The 16244-nt window shown below is 44.8% G+C and overlaps 1 protein-coding gene across 2 annotated transcripts in view; it reads right to left on the reverse strand.

The window, feature by feature from the left end:
- ATOSA (atos homolog A) overlaps nt 1–11913 on the reverse strand; it is a 46158-nt gene extending 34245 nt beyond the window's left edge. The window contains exon 1 of one of the 2 annotated variants that reach the window (XM_057372077.1): nt 11570–11913. In XM_057372077.1, coding sequence (XP_057228060.1) covers nt 11570–11585 — 16 coding nt within the window. In that variant the 5' untranslated portion in view covers nt 11586–11913. Of the gene's footprint in view, nt 1–9535; nt 9597–11569 lie in introns of those variants that run through there. The other variant, XM_057372078.1, reaches the window with a different exon arrangement.
- Between the last annotated feature and the right edge of the window lie 4331 nt (nt 11914–16244).

Here is a 16244-nt window from a genome sequence, read left to right on the forward strand (position 1 = left end):
CACGCTGACACCGCGGCCCCCGCACCAGCGGAACACCGAGGGACAGCAGCTGCCGTGTGTCTGTGCGCTGGCACCGCACATGGAATGTTCCCGCACAGMGCCGGGCTCAACAGCCAGCCCGAGCTGCAGTGTATGAGGTGATGAATATTTACATCTGGAGTGGAAAAAGCCGCCAGCCCGTCCTGCTGCCAGCCAGCACCAGCTAAGTTCCCGGTGCACTTTTTCCACTGCTCAGCCCACTCGGGAGKGGCTCGGCTGCCTCACCCCTCTGACCCTCCTGAAGCACAAAGGGGGAGGGGGATCCGGCACCAGCTCCTTGCACTACTGCAGYTCTTACTTCAGTGTTTTTAATGGGCACTTGTGAGGATTAATGTAYGAGGTTGTTTCAAGAGAGTAGTTTCAAAACAGCATGTACTATTCTAGATGTAGTCTAAACAACGCACTGGCTGTACTAAACAATTTCATCCAGTTCTGACGTATTTACAAGTATTAAAGTCATATGAGAGTCCCCATATTAACATAATCAGTGCAAAAAAACACCTATCTTACTCTCAGTTTAGCCACATCACAAAACAAGACCAAAAACCTTGTCCTGTAATTAGATACCATGAAACTATGAAAAGTCCAGATTAAACCAAAGTACACAACCACATTCAAAATCCAGTACCACTCACTAACCCRTTCAGGAGCATGGAAAACATGCCACTTCACAGAATGTTTCCCCCACTCACATTTTATATACCAGTATCATTTTGCTGTGGTTGCAAGAAAACATAGTCTATACAAGATTTTTAAGTAGACATTTTATCTGAGGAAGGTCAGATACCTTTTTTGTAGTTGGCCCRTTTAAAGATCACTTACACAGACAGTGCCTTACAGAAAGTTAGACGCAAAACATATCATTTCATTAGTCACTGACATTCAAGCTTCCTGTATATTTTATCTGTTTGCTTTCCAAGTATTTTTCCTTCATGGAACATTTATTTCTACAAAAACACYGTAGTTTACACAGTTGTCTGAAAAGGCAATTTCAAGTTTTCCTTAATCAAGCAGCTACCTAGTCTTTGAGAAAAGTACTCAGACGATTTTCTGTGAAACAGTTATTYAACAGCTACAGGAGGATGGGAGGGGTAAAAGGAATATTTATCACACTACTAAACACGGTATGTTTAAAAGTTTTGCTAACAAGAGGCAGGAGGAACAACGGCCGAGTCAATTCCCAGCGGGGCCAGCAGAGACAGAATTCAGGAGGCACCAGCTGTTTTTGCAGGCCAGCTAACAATGCTGCAGTGATGAGCAGCTGTCCCTCGATGACAGGCAAACCACCCCACCATACTGCTCCTCAACAGTCTCTGCACACCGGGCTGCTGCACTGCAACCGCAAAGAGCCTTTTCACGCCCGATATTCTTCAAATACAGTAAAAGTAGGACACAGCATGCTGACACTCCAGCTTTTAAGCTACAGTTCTAAACCAGCTGTAGGTACACAAAGCTGAGCTCTGTGCCTGTTTGTGGACAAATACCCCAGAAATGAGTGCATCTGGCCTAATGAAATTCTAAACTTAGAAACYGCAGTATTAGAAATTCAACCAAGACAAAACCTACCTTGAAGCACACTACTCATTTATCRGTTGGATCACTTACACTTCCACAAATTCCAGAGACATAAGATATTTAATATAACGGAACATGAGAGAATATGGAAGCACACATGTATATATTGGACTTTATCCTAAGCTTCAAACTTCATCATCAAGCACCTGCACTACAAATACTACTAATATCCTCACAGTTTTAACACTGTGCCAAACAATAAGGAATAATCAAGATAATCAGAATGTATTTTAATCCACCTTCTCCCACAAATAGGTTAACACTTCTAAACATAAAAAAAATGAGGTCTTCATACATAACAATGGATTTTATCCCAACACTTTGGGAGTAAGCAGTCCTACACATTTCATAAAGCAGGAAATCAGAGCCAAGTGTGGTTCATCTCCATATCAAGTGAATTACACATCAATTCAGAGGCACTTGCCAATAGACATAATAATAATAATTGGCATCATCCCTACATTATAAAAAACACTCAACTTCAACCTTTGAAGGGCCATGCCAAAGCACAGGACGTCTGCTAATGAGCCAGTTCAGAAAAACACTCTAGCTCAGATTCCAGCCCTGCCTTATGCAGGAAAAGCGAGGTGTGTATGTGACCCCTAAAGAGCAAAGCCTAGGTGACTCCACAGCCCCTTATGTTTACACAGCCTCGTCGTGAGACAAGCTAAAAATAAAAATACACTTCTGCTAGTACATCCCTTTYTTGAAACAAACATCTTGGATTGACTTACTAATTTGCATARAGCCACCAAGTGCACTCATGTAGAGAGCCTTATTCCCCTTCTCAATTCCTCAGAACAAAGCTGAGGTCAGTTCTCAGTGCTTGCAATGCATGTTAACAAGACTGTTAGATATATCAGTCACACACAATTTATGTATGGTTTTCTTTTTACTGAGGTTAAAACTCAAATTTCTTGAGAGAAACATTACACCGTCTACAGCACACCTACAGAAGATGCTTAACAGTCCCACTGTGATTTTTAAATCAAACAAGCAAAAATTAATAACAGATAAAATAAAAATCAGTGTGTAACACAGATGCTTAAAACTTAAACAAAAATGAAATTTAAACAAAAATGAATTCTGCCAGCTTACAAAAAGCATCCTAAAATATTTATAAAATGCCATTACATCTTCTCAACATGAGGACGGGATAAAAGAACATACAAGGCACATCAAGCACCATAACTTTTTTCTCTAGTGCATCCAAAATACTTTCTCTTAGGAACTTGTTGATTCAGAGAGGCTCTGGTAGAAAACATACAAAGGCAGTACAGTAACAGCCAGCCATGACTGGTTCAAGTTTAGTGAACTTAACCACTCGATGCAAGATGAGGCAGGTGTGCATTGTAGCAGTTGCACATTGGTTTTTGCCTCCAAACATGTCCAGCATCATCCATTATTCCTCCTGTTTCACCTACTACTTGTTTCTTCACCCCCCAACAGCAAACTCCTAAGAGGGGTCCCCCACACCTTGCTGGCATTAGCTGGTGTAAGCACTTACACTGTCAGTACTACTGCTAGTACAGCCATGGTAGCASCCATTTCCAGGCCTCAGCTCCAATTCCAGCTCTCCAGATACTTTGTTTCTCGTGGTTTCTCCACAGTAAACTCCTCTGGCGAGTCAAACAACAYGTGCTTCAAAAGGAAGAAGCTGTTTCCTCTCAAATTAAAAAAAAGCAAAGTCACACTTTTCACTAAAAGGCAACTGAAGTGGGAAATGTTGCATAGAAATTATGCTTGAAGGCTCAGTTTTGAAGAGATTTACAGCACAGAAAGAAAGGGTTTACCTTTGAGCAGCATGAGTGTTGATATCAATCCCTTTGACCTAAGTGAGTTCCCAGTCCATGCTGATCTTACAGTTTTGTCCCTGTTCAGTTCCTATTGATAGGAAGCTCCTCCTCTTTTACTCCACATCACTATATTTACTATATAGTATTTACTAAAATTCTTCTCTTCTTGATGCAACTATTTCATTCTTCCCTACTCTCAAATTCATCTGCTTAATAAAAYCTTTAAAAAAATGAACAAATAAACCAAAGTCTTGAAAATTCAGGAGTTTTAAAGATTCAGATCTAACACGCAAAGGAAATGTACTTTTCAGTGTGCATTTGTGACATTACAGAAAACTGCACATTAAAAAAAGCACCAGCCCAACATATCAAAATTTTATTCTCTGCTAACACAGAAGTTATGGCAAGTAACCATCACAGACATTTACTCAGATACTGCTCTCACATCCCCTCTCTGCCCCACCAGTTTGCAAACAAAGCCTTCCACCAAAGCTGCTGACCTGCCTGGATGTGTGAGTTTGAGCCATGGTTTGTTTCCCTTGCGTTGCTGGGCTGGTGCCCTGGCAGGGAATCAAGGAGAACAATACCTGGCAGGGGAGAAGGGCTTCCCACTGCTCTGAAGAAAGAGTGTGCTGACCACAGCAGCTCTTCCTGCACCTTTCCTTCTTGTCCCCTTGTCCCTCACAAGAAACCAGCTATCACTAGCACCTCCCATTTTGGTGCTGACTCTGCTGAGGATATGGGACAATATTTGTCATCCTCAATTCCACTGAAGTTCTCTCTCTCTTTTAGCCCTTCCCTCCCTCATTATACCAAGCAACAAGATGATACTTGCACAGTATCCTGAGAAAGAAACTTAATCTGTTGCAGCACAGAGAAGTGTGAAATATGTCCTAGAAATSCTGATGGCTCATCACTGGGCAAAAGGAATCCCTGCACACACAGCAAGCACCATTAAGAAGTTAAACTAGCACAAGCACTCACCTGCTGGTAGATTCCCTAAAGCAGTTCACCATCCAAAATGGACTGACTTACCAACCTGGTTCCCAGGGATCTTATGGAAAAAAAGATCACTAACTTGAGTAATGTAAAGCAGATGACATGGCTGATGTGCAACCAGAGGGTCTTTATTTCAGATACATTCTCCTTTTTTTATGTCTCAGAAGAAAGAGCAATTTGTCTTTTTCCACAGGAGAAGCCAACAGGTTTGGGAAATGCATTGATCTTTGCTAAGAGGGAAGCCTAACATTGGTTACTGGGTACTACAGACCTGGACAGAGAGAGATTGCATGCCTGCCCACATAAAGAAAAGTGCTCACACCAAAATAAATGTCTATGTGAGGGGAAGAGCTCCACTTACTGCTTTTAAAGAAACAAAGTTGTTCAGATGATTTCTCAGCAAGAGTATTTTGGTTAATTTTATCATTATAAGGACTCTTACAATCAGCACAGACATGAAAGTGTCATTAGTATTTCATGTATGCAGAGTGCTTCCCTCCCTGTGTGTTCAGCTGCCTCATGCACAGCACYCTCTCCAAATTATCCCCAAGAACATCCTCATACTACCCTGTTACATCTGCATTTTGAGTCAATGTAGTGTTGTAACACCATCCCAGACAGCAACATGAACCAGCTTTGGTCCCAAAGCTGGCATTAAAAGTCACTACCAAAAGAAGCAGTCAGGCCCATTTAACACAGAAGGAAATGTATTAATACAAGGGAGTTGGTTTTGACTTGGTCAGAATAACTCTGAATTGTTAAGATGGAGAATTGTCATGACTTACAACTCAACTATCCTGTTGACAAGTAGCCTTTATAAAAATACCTCTTCTAATCTCAGTGCAGTTCTGATTGTGGAGCAAGAATAACTCACATGGCTTCAGCCATGTGCCTGTAGCTATAGTCATGCCACCCTGCACGGGACCAGCAGAAAAAGCAATAGGCAATGAAAGTGAARTMTTCCAAAGTTCAACTMTCTACCCAAGTCCAAGAGTCACTCTTCTGCATTTGTATTCATCCTTAATTGCCTACTTACACATGAAGTTTCAGTACTGGGGAGTACAAAGGTAATCATGAAACTGTACATACACTTCTACAACAAATTTAACTTAAAAACTGGCTTCTGTCTAAACATTAAATTTAAATGATCTACAAAGACTGAACAATTTTTTACCTCCTTGAAAGACAATTATGTGAGACACTTTCAAAAATCTAAAAAACATAGTTTATCAAGTATCACATCAGAATGGAAATAGTAATTACAGATATATTTACAGTTAAACTGGAAGACCTTATAGACTAAAAGAATAGCTGGASTGTTACCCTAAGCTCATTGCTGAGAAGATAAAAGGTACTGCTACTTCACCATCAATAAACAATTTCTATTAGTAGAAGATCGTCAAAATAACAAAGAAACATTTTGTAAACAGTGAAGCAGACAGAGCAAGTTCTTTTAACAAATGTCATATARCTGGCTTGTTCTCATCAGTTACTCTGTTTTCACAGAAGACTTCTAATTTTAATAAGCAGAATTTAATTTGGCAGCAAACTCTTGTCTCTCATGAGAATCTGTATTTATAAATGTTAGCTTATTTTTAAAAACATTTAGAAGCTGGCAGACCTCAGATCCAATAATAGTTTCAACACTGCCCTTAACAACAAAGTCCAGCCTAGTATGTTTTACYCCAGGGATCTGATCTGGCATGCCAAAGTTTCTCACTTCAGCACGTAAAGAATACAGTCAGAAGGGTCAGTTTATACAGCCCAAGCCTATGGGCTTGGCATAGCCACAGTCCCCAAAATATCCATCTAAATGCCACTCCTGCAGCATCTGTTTCAAAGGCAGCTAGTATGGACAACACCAAGCAAACAATAAGAAAATGGCAAAGCCATTACCAGGATGGTTCTCTCTGAGAARCAGGTATGCCATGAAGAGCTCCCACTGCTGAACAATGACAAAAGCACCCTTCCAACCAAGAAATACTTTTACAAGAGGAGGACTTGCCTTGCTGTCAAAAGCTAGGTACAGACTCCAGAACAGGCAAGAAAACTTTAACATAAGCTGCCATTTCAAAGTAAACCTTGAGACTTTCCATTCTACAAATTAATATACTTACTTTTTTTTGGGTGCCAAATATTTCTAAGAAGTTAAGCACCTAAAAGCTAAGAATTCTTCCAAGTTTTATTTTTGAAGCAGAAATTTAATAAAAAGACTTTATATTGCCATTCTTCAAGGTGCAAGGACAGAGCTGTATTGAAAGCATCTAGACTCCACCCTCAATTAAAAGAAAAGGCTTCTGTTCCGGCTCTCTCACACCCTGCATCTATACATTATCTGTTATCAGGACACATCTGCTCTCCCCAAAGATTAGAGCTGCATGGTTTCATGCCCTATGAATGGCAGCCGAGTGCAATACCCGTCAGTTTGGCTGGGCTGGTGGGGTTTTTCATCCTGAACAGTTTCAGGTTTTCTCTCTTCTGGAGGATAAGCGGGTTTTGTTGGAAAGCCATCCAGGCAGGAGGAGCAGCCAGCCTGGGCACACGCAGCCTGGAGCACGTGCCCGTGGCTTCCTGGGCCAGGCACAGCGTCACCTCCAGCTCATCATCCCACAACCTGCACTTACCTGTGCAACCCGGCCCCRAGCATTGCCCAAACGCTTCTGCACTGACAACTCCACTGAGCAGGAAGCAGCTCATTTCCACTTTATTACTTTGTTTACCGGCTACATCATTCCACCGTGGGGAAGTTTAAGTGCTTTGTGACATTTCACTRAGAAGATGTTTTAATTTTAAAGTGTCAGTACCACAGGGCAGTATAGGACACTAAAACAACACTCATCCTTCTTCAAGGGGTATTGCCACCTCCTAACCTGCATACGCTGTACACATCACCCTTGTTAAGAAGTTTTCCACAAAATCTTCCCCAGTTAATATAGGGCATATTTTGTGCTTATAAAAACAAGGGCCTTGCCCACATCTCCTAACTTAACAACCAACTCCATGACAGATCACATTGGTTCAGCTCACTTCCCCCAATCCCATGGCTCCTCATCCTTCCTCCTAAGAATCTAAGCTCAATCAACTGCTCATCTTCATTAATCTCTCCTCCAGCTCTCCCCACAGATATATCCTGAAATGCTTCAGCTGTGTTTCCCACAGGAGGCAGTAAACAGACTTTTGCTGAACCAAGAGTTAGCTCTTTCCATACCAACCCACCAAATAATGTGGCAGAAGTCCCTTAACCCAGTTACTACAAACAGACCCAGAGGCAAATATCCAAGTTTGACTTGCAAAGAAGCAAGGAGAAGAGAAAAAGCAATCTTCAGACTGCTCGTTCCTCTTTTGTAGACAAAGTCATTTCTGTAAATTAGGATAATCTCAAGGAGAGAATTAATGCTTAAGAAAGTAAGAGAGGACTGCTTTTTGTTTAATTTGTAGGTGAAAACAAAACTGTCTACACAAAGAACACACACAGAGCAATAAACAAAGCAAGGCAATAAAAAAGTTAGAAAAAACTAGAATAAGGTGATAAAAACCAGCCAGCATGCATTTACAGACAAACAAGCCTGTCTTCCTCCTTTAACTGATCCTTCATGCAATGAGGGGGAGGGAAGAGGAAGGAGCAATAACTCTGAGTTATTTAGACTATAGTAAGGCTTTTGATGTCTTGTAACATTTCCACAGTAAAATATGACTATACTGCAGACTCATCTAAACCACAAGATGTTTTCCAGTTGTGCACCAAGTGTACTCTAAGAGTACATAACAAGCCTTCTGAGTTTGGCATCAGCTATCACCCTGACATTATGCAATGTTTTCATTAACGCTGATGGTGAAACTGTGTGTTTATACAGTTTATGAACAAAGCTGAGCTGGAAGAGCTTRCAAGCACTCTGCTACAAAGTCTAGCCCTGTCTTCCAAACTCAATAAACTGCCGAAGCGACCAGAAGTCATTAGAACGAAGTTCAATAGAAGCAAGAGCAAAGCTCTGTACTTGAGAAAGGAAACAGCAGTCCAAACATGCAGCACGAAGCAGCTGACTAGGCAGCTGTACTGCAGAAACCAAATCGTGATGATATCGTGGCTCAAAGCCAGGTAACCTGATATGTTGTTACTGCAGAAAGACAAAAAAAAAGAAACCCAAAAAAACCCAATCAAAACCAACCTCAAACTCACACATCACTCCAAAAACACTGTAAGAAAGGGAGATAAATCATTCTTCTCCCTGGCACCACTGAAACCTCAGTTGAAGAAACATGACCGCTGTATTTTAAGATGCTTCACCACTTCACTTTAAGACTGGCAGCACAGGAAAGGTAAAGCTGAGCAGCAGTATTATTATACTGAAATCAGTATTTCAGTTACTGCATTCCCTAGACCCACAGATAGCTCTGGGAATGTGCTGAGAGCAAACACTGTCCTGCCACACTCACACCCCACCTGATGGCTACATCCTGAGTGATGCTCATGAGAGCTCATGAGATGCTCTCATGCTCATGCATCCTGAGAATGCTTCATGCCTTCGGATGGCAAAGGAATAAGTCCACATTTTTACCTGCACTTTCAAAGCTCTCTTCCTGCTCTCCCTCACCCACAAAACTGCTCTGCAGGTCTGCTATGCAGAGCATTCCATCTCCTCCATACTGCTCTCACATATTACATGTTTATAGCTGCAATTTTCCAACTTTCCTACCTATAGAGAGGAGGGTAAGTACCTTAGGGCCAAATTCCATGTTTTTTTTAATTTCTGTCTATCCATTTCACCTCCTTAAACATTCTATAACACTTCCCACTGATAAAAATAGTGGYACATTTAGATCTCCTCTTTCTTCTCCTCCATCATGAATCTTGGCTGGGGATAAGAATCTTACTGGTAGTTCAACGAAGGCTAAACCACACCTCTCCCAAGGTGCCTGGGCATTACAATCTTCAGCGCAGTGCTGAGCTCAATTCTAACAAGAACTACATCCCTCTGCTCCAAATTGATTCCAATATAATTATTTGTACGAATGACCAAAAAACAAAAGGAAAACAAAAAAAAAAAAAACAAACCAAAAAACCCAAACCAGATTGCAAGCCTGTTTAAAGCCTGCTTCTTTATGCTCCACTTGGAGACTGAACTTACAGTGTTCCAGGATTTTGAGGCTCTGTAGAGAAGTGAAGCCTGTGGGAAGCTGAGTGGTCTGCTTCTCCTCTGCTCTTTGCTATTAATTTGTGACGATTGGAAGCAGGTGACTGCACACTTGRCTGCGTGTGTCCTGTGGTACAGCTGCTATGCAGAGAGCAGCACATGTAAACATTTGCATGATTCGTGCCTCCTAAGAGGCTCTGTGGGCCGCATGTGGCATTTAGGCAGCACTTTCACAACCCCCTTTGTGCATGGCACTGCTCTATTATATCAGCACACAGTTAAGCTAGAGGGATCCACTGAAATGGCTGGAGATACTCTCCCATGTTTGGCAAAATCCATGATTTATTTTCCACATTTTGCTAATTATCTTAAAAGAATTTCAAGACATAACTTCTGAAGGATTTCTCCCAGTTTGTGGTAAACACTTTACAGTGGATGAGAATCTCAATATATTAACTCCCAGCTCAGGGTAAAAGGAAAAAAAGMCCACAAAAAATACTCCAGCACCCTAATAACTTGCTTTCTATACAAATTTGGTTTCCCCTACACCAGACTGGCTAAAAACAGGCATCTGATCACTTATCATACAGCAACTGAAAATGTTTCCAACGTTCTAACTCCTTCTGCCTAAAAATTAAAGAAAGGAATAGACAAAGGTCATGTAGATGTTGAGYTGCTAGAGCAGAACATTTTAAAGCTGCAAATATTGASTTGGGTTTTACYTRGCTATTTTGAAATATAATTTCACCCTGACAGTAAATAGTTTTCAAACTTCAGGGTCTGGTATCAAAATCTAAAAAGATTCTAAAAACAACCAGCCTTGCTGCAATAGGTAGTGTGAAGGTTTAGGCAGTTAAGAAACAAGGAGAGGAAAGCAATGAGAAAGGCCCATTTCAAAACCCTGGTACTTAAACCCCATTAATTTATTACTGCTTCTGTACTATCTGTGCTRTCATCACACCATATAATCCTTGCAGCATATACAGACAAGAAATCCACATAAGAGTGGTCATTTATGCAGTGTCGCTATTAGCAAACATGTCATTAACAAACCTAATTAAGATGCGTATGTCATGTAAGTGTCAGCATTTAATATGTGAATATCTGAGCTATAAAAAAGTGCTTCTCAAAACACCAAAGTGATTATAACAGAAACCGAATGTGTTTTTAAACTGAAAGCAACCAGGTAATAGAATCATCAAAACTTTAAGAAACACGGATTATTGTTTTTAATTAACAYCTGGAATACTACGACAAGCACTCGTAAGATTTGTTTAGAAAAATAGTCTTGCTTTAACTAACACGAATCAATAATCACTGCTCCTGTGGATCAAAATAGAAGTCATGACATATTTCCAACTCTAGGGGCATCAGCAGCTGTTGCTATACGGCAAAAGAACTCAAGTGTTATAAACATATACGCAGACTGCCGTCTTGATTTTTCTGTAAAACCAGATGTCAGTAATCCGATAAGATATAACCAAATAATCGTGAAAAATTTATACTTCACCACGCTTGTTATGAAATATCTCCATTATAACTAGGGAAAAAAGCACTGTCAGTTTATAAAACAACCCAGATGTAAGTTATGGTTATTTTCAGGGTGTTTTTCAGCTATATTTGGACATTTGTGTACATCTGCTGGCTTTGTCTGTCGATGGCCAATTTGCCTTTGAGGGACTCTCGGCACTGCAGGTCTGTGCTAACGAGCCGGCTGTGTCTGACACACGAACTGCAGCATTCCCACAGCAAAAGCACTCGGCTACGGCGTTTGTCTCCCTTCCATCCAGCCGAGACAATGGAAAGCCGAAGGGCAGGCAGGACACGGGCTGTTAAAGTAACCCCCTTCGCGGGGCACCTTCTGGCATTTCCCCAGCCGAGCCCGAGTACCTGGATTCTTTCCCAGCCCCCAAAATGACAGGGGAGGGGATAAGGAAACAGAGCGATAACATCGGAACAAAACACCGGGGCCACTTCCAATCCCAGCGACAAAACAAACAAAAAGAAATGTACTGATAAGCCGTTTACCTCGTTCCGGCTTCATCTTCCCTGCTGCCTCAGCGAGGTCGGGCAGGGCCGAGGTGCCGTGCGGCTGTCCCCGCGGAGCCGGGCTGTCGCTGCCCCGGCCAGCGGTGTCACTGGCGCTCCGGGAGCGGGCACAGCCGGCGGGAGGCGGCCCCGCTACAGCAGCTGGGCCCGCGGGCGGGCGGGCTGGCGGCGGCCGGCCGGGGGAGGCTGCGCCCGGCCAGGGTGTCCTTCCGTGACACGGCGCCGCGCGGGGCTATTTATAACCTGCCGGGGAAAAAATCCCACAACAACAGACCTCGGCTCACCCCCGGCCGTGCCGGCTCTGAGTCACCGCGGCCCCGGGCGACGGCAGCCCCTGCTCGAGTCCCCTCCCTCCCTCTCAGTCYCCCGCCCGCCCGCCTGCCCCAGGAAGGCAGCGAGCCGCCCCCCGCCCGCCCCGTCGAGGCCGCGGCCCCCGCTCGGTCACGGGCCGCTGGCTGGCGGCGGGGGGCAGCGCCGCACCTCCATCCCCGGCCCCGCCGCTGCCGCCCAGCCTGCCGGGCCGTGCCCCCGCGATGCGCCCCGGTCACACAGCCCGCCCCGCCCGCCAAGCGCCGCTCTGCCTGGCTCTGCCCCCAGCCCTGCCTCCTCCTCCTCCTCCTGCTCCTCCTCGCCGCTAACTCCCCTCCTCTCCGCCGGGCACTCCCCGCCTCCCGCCGAGTGAGGCACACACATCACAGCCCGGCGGCGGGCAGAGCGGGGCAGGGCGAGCCGGGGCAGGGCAGCTCGGCCGCAGGTACCCGCCACGCTCGGCCGCCAGCCCAGGGGAACGGGGCCACCGGCAGCGCCCGCCAGACCCGGGCCCCGGCCGGCCCCCGCCCGCCCCACGTGCCGCACGGCCGCCAATGCCCCGCGCGTTCCTGCCCGCCCGCCGTCCGGCAGCCCGGTTGTCACGGCAACACAGCGCGGCTGCGGCACGGCACGGCTCGGCACGGTCCGGTCCCGCCGCTGTCCGGGGACACCCCGTCCCCTGCACTGCAAACGGCGCCGCTGGGTCTATGGGTTCGCATAAACGGTATCGTCCCTTCTTCCCTAAACCCTCGCCCCCCGCCCCCCCTCCGAGTGCTTTGGCAGTCAGGTTCCCACCCCAGGGAAGGGAAGCTGACCCTCGCTCACTCACCCTGCTCCGGAGGGGTCTATCGCGGCCCCTCACCCGCGCCTTTCCCGCAGTGCTGTTAGCCTCTGGCCGGCTTTCCCTCTCCGCACAAGTGTCTTCCCACTCTGGCTCTCCATGTGCCCCCAGGAGCCCGAGCCCCTCCCCACCGGGGCTTAAATACACGTGTGTATGGGCGGCGGCGGAGCGCCCATCGCAGGTGTGAAGTGCCCGACGGGGGATGCTCAGTCCCGCCCGCTGACACCGGCTCACACCGCTGCGGGGCGGGGAGAGGCGCTCGGGGTGTCCCTGCCCCGGGGGAACTCTGCCCCGCGCCCGCCCTGCCCGGCAGCGCTGTGCTCAGCGCTCACTGAACGCTGATAACTACCTTGTGCGGAGGAACAATGGAGTCAGCTGGGATGCGGTTACACAACCGCCTTAATCCAGCAGAAATTCAGGTTTCCCTGAAAGGGACGGGCCGGCGCCATCCCTCACGTCAGGCCTGCACGGCAGCCTGGTAAAGCAGGTCAGGAGCGGGGCTGCCGAGTGCGGACCCCGTGCTCTGCCCCGAGCCTCCCCCATGGCTGTAAACGCTAATGCACCACGGAAAATGGGGGATCAAACTGCCCTGGTGATGGCGATCCCTCTTTCACCAGGGGCACAGATCTAAGCCGGCTATAGTGGCCTCTAGACGGCAGAAAGAACTGTCTGAAAGGGGAAGTTGTGCTGCAGAAGAGCGGGAATGTCAACGTGCAGCCAACCTGGAGACCGCACCACAGCCAGGGCAGGCCCCATGGACAGCTCTGTTGCTTCGATTTGGACTCGGTCAGAAAGGCAGATGAGACAATACTGAGCTTCATGTGTTGTAATGTGGTCCCATAATTGGGATGTATGCAGACACCACCACATCTCCAGTCATTACCCTGGTAATTGCCTGCACTGTGATTGTTTGCAAACATCCTCATTTTATAACCTGAGTCCTATGGGAGGCACTCCCTCAACAAGGTAACTTGCACATACACAAGTCTGACCCTTGTGCATGGCCTAGCCAATTCCCCATTCTTTCTAGTGTGCCAGGGCCCCTGCAGATGTGTGTACATCTGGGTTCTGTACTCCTTTCTCACAGCTAGCTGAGCAGCCACGGAAAGTATTGCAAAGAATGTAAAATTCCATAACTATTCAGTTCTACACTGTTTGGCTCGTATGAACTGCACCTATTTCCCTCTCTTGTTTATCAGTTGTGTATCATTACACTGGGAGGGTGCTTCACAGAATAAACTGTGCTGTAAACACCTCTCAGTTCAGTCATGGTCAGGTAGRAGTTGCAGTGCTTTGATTTTACACTGGTAAGTACATGAGTGTCACTTCTGTTGCTGTGTGACTGCTGTAGACGTGTTTGTTAATTACAGATCGCRGAGCTCTCTGCCGGATGCAATGTAATTGCAAATGTGGCAATGCAAAATTATAAAAGGAAGAATTTGACTGAGCAATAAATACTGTGGGTGCATGCATATGAAGTTCAGGCGTGACTACAGTGGGCATGATTCAGCCACCTGTCAGATCCTCCTAGTCATCCTAATGAAAAGTCACATCCTTTAGGACACTAATTGTTTCTGTAGGAYACTGCAAATTAGTTTGTACCTTGTTCTAATATTGCTTTTACTGCCAAAACCAAATCTGCTTTTCTACAATTTAATTACAACTGTAGCTATTTAGCCATTAAGCTTCACATAGTATTCTTAATAGTTTTAAAAGTTTTAATCTCACTGTGGCACTTTTTATAAAACAGCTCGTCAGACACAAATAGACCCAACTTCCAGGAAAATGCTCTAAGTGCTTTTTCCATTTTCTTAATTAATGAGCCAACTAGCTTCCCATTACCTTGTAGTTCTTAGGAGTTCAAGCCAAAGGGAAGTTAGGTGCCAGCCTGAAAACCACTTCACATTAAAGCAGTTTTAAAGCACAGGGCAAGAGACAGCCACATCTGGTGTGCAGTCCCACTCTATGTGACCATGTAGGAGACTTCAGGTTCAGCTTCTCCTCTTGTGTCAGCACATTCCTGGACCCTGAGAGCCATGGCTATGTCTGAGATACATGCTTCAGGTCCTGCTTCACTTCAGATGAAGGACTGTTTCCCTTCTGACCACACAGACTCATAGGTGATCTGAAAAAAGGCAGAACACAAAATTTAAAATGACCAGAGAGATCTAATTATATGATATTCCATRTATAAACAATAAAAGTAAAATAACAATAAGCATCCCAGGCAAATTTGTGGGACTTWGTTTGGGTAAAACAGCTAAAAATATCCTTGAATTAATAATATTGCTCCCAGTCACAAAAAAAAATTATGAGCACTGCATGAGTACACAGAGAAAATATGGGATAAGGGGCTTCAACCACGAGAATTTGCTTATACACACTTGGAAATCTTATTAGGGCTATGACAGTACTGAAATGCATTTCTGACCTCGGAAGCATAACCTCAACTTAAAACATCCCCAAAGCACAGGGTTTCATTACACACCACCCAAAGGCAGGATTAGCTTAGAAACACARACAGAACTTTAACTGCCCTCCCACTGCCAAGTCCAGACCAACACATTCTTCTGGGAGCACAAGCAGGGACAAGAACAGGTTTCTGGTCCACCTCTGTCTCATGGCTGGTTAACCTCTGTGTCTAAACAGGTGAGACCCTAGGCAGCATCCGTGTGGACAAAGTGTCTTTTGCACATATGGTTCATGAGTTTTGGTGRCAGTTTCTCTCTGGAATCCTTGTCAGGGCCCCCCATCTCCTTTTCCTGAAACGTGCCAGGCTGTTTCTCTTGTGAACAGTAACCATGTGTGAGGCTTGCCTCAAACTGGCCATTGGATTTTAAAATGTCCTCACCTGGGGCACAGTAGTGTCTCATAAAATTTGTTCGTATAGAAATTAAGTTTTAAAAAATAAAAAAAAATAAGATAAATAATGGCTGGTTTCTTCAGCACTTAGGCTTTTGGCACTGTCCCTGCTACCTGAAGGAGAGTGTATTTTAGGCTCCACCCCAAGTATCTTTTTAGCTTTAGCTAAAGAAGTGATGTCTGATGCCATAGATCAAGATTCCTGTGGTTCCTGGTGACAATTACTGCCTGTTAAGTGATGTGGCACAACTGCTTGTGACATGGCTGCCACCTCTGTGGTAAAGTGCCACCACACTTGGGAGAATRTTATTGCAAAACGATGAAGAAAACCAGAAATAGACTGGAAGGTACAGTATGGAACAAATTTGAAGTGTGCTAAAAAAAAASCTATGAAGAACCAGCTATCATTTAATTGTCACCAGTAGTAACCATTTTGCAAAGAAATGAGTTATGTGCTTATAGGAATGTTTTAGTTCCGAAAACTAATAGATYCCTACAAACTGTTACTGAAACTGAATTATAAATCTTTATCTTATAAGTGTATCTAGTTGAATGGACAAGAGTTTGTCATTATTCTTTCTCAGGATACCTATAACCCCAATAGCAAGGATTGCCTGAGACAATCATCCTCTCTGTGTCTGC

This window comes from Malurus melanocephalus, unplaced genomic scaffold (assembly GCF_030028575.1).
Source record: "Malurus melanocephalus ecotype Western Australia unplaced genomic scaffold, MMel_1.1 scaffold_163, whole genome shotgun sequence".
Classification (NCBI taxonomy): domain Eukaryota; kingdom Metazoa; phylum Chordata; class Aves; order Passeriformes; family Maluridae; genus Malurus; species Malurus melanocephalus.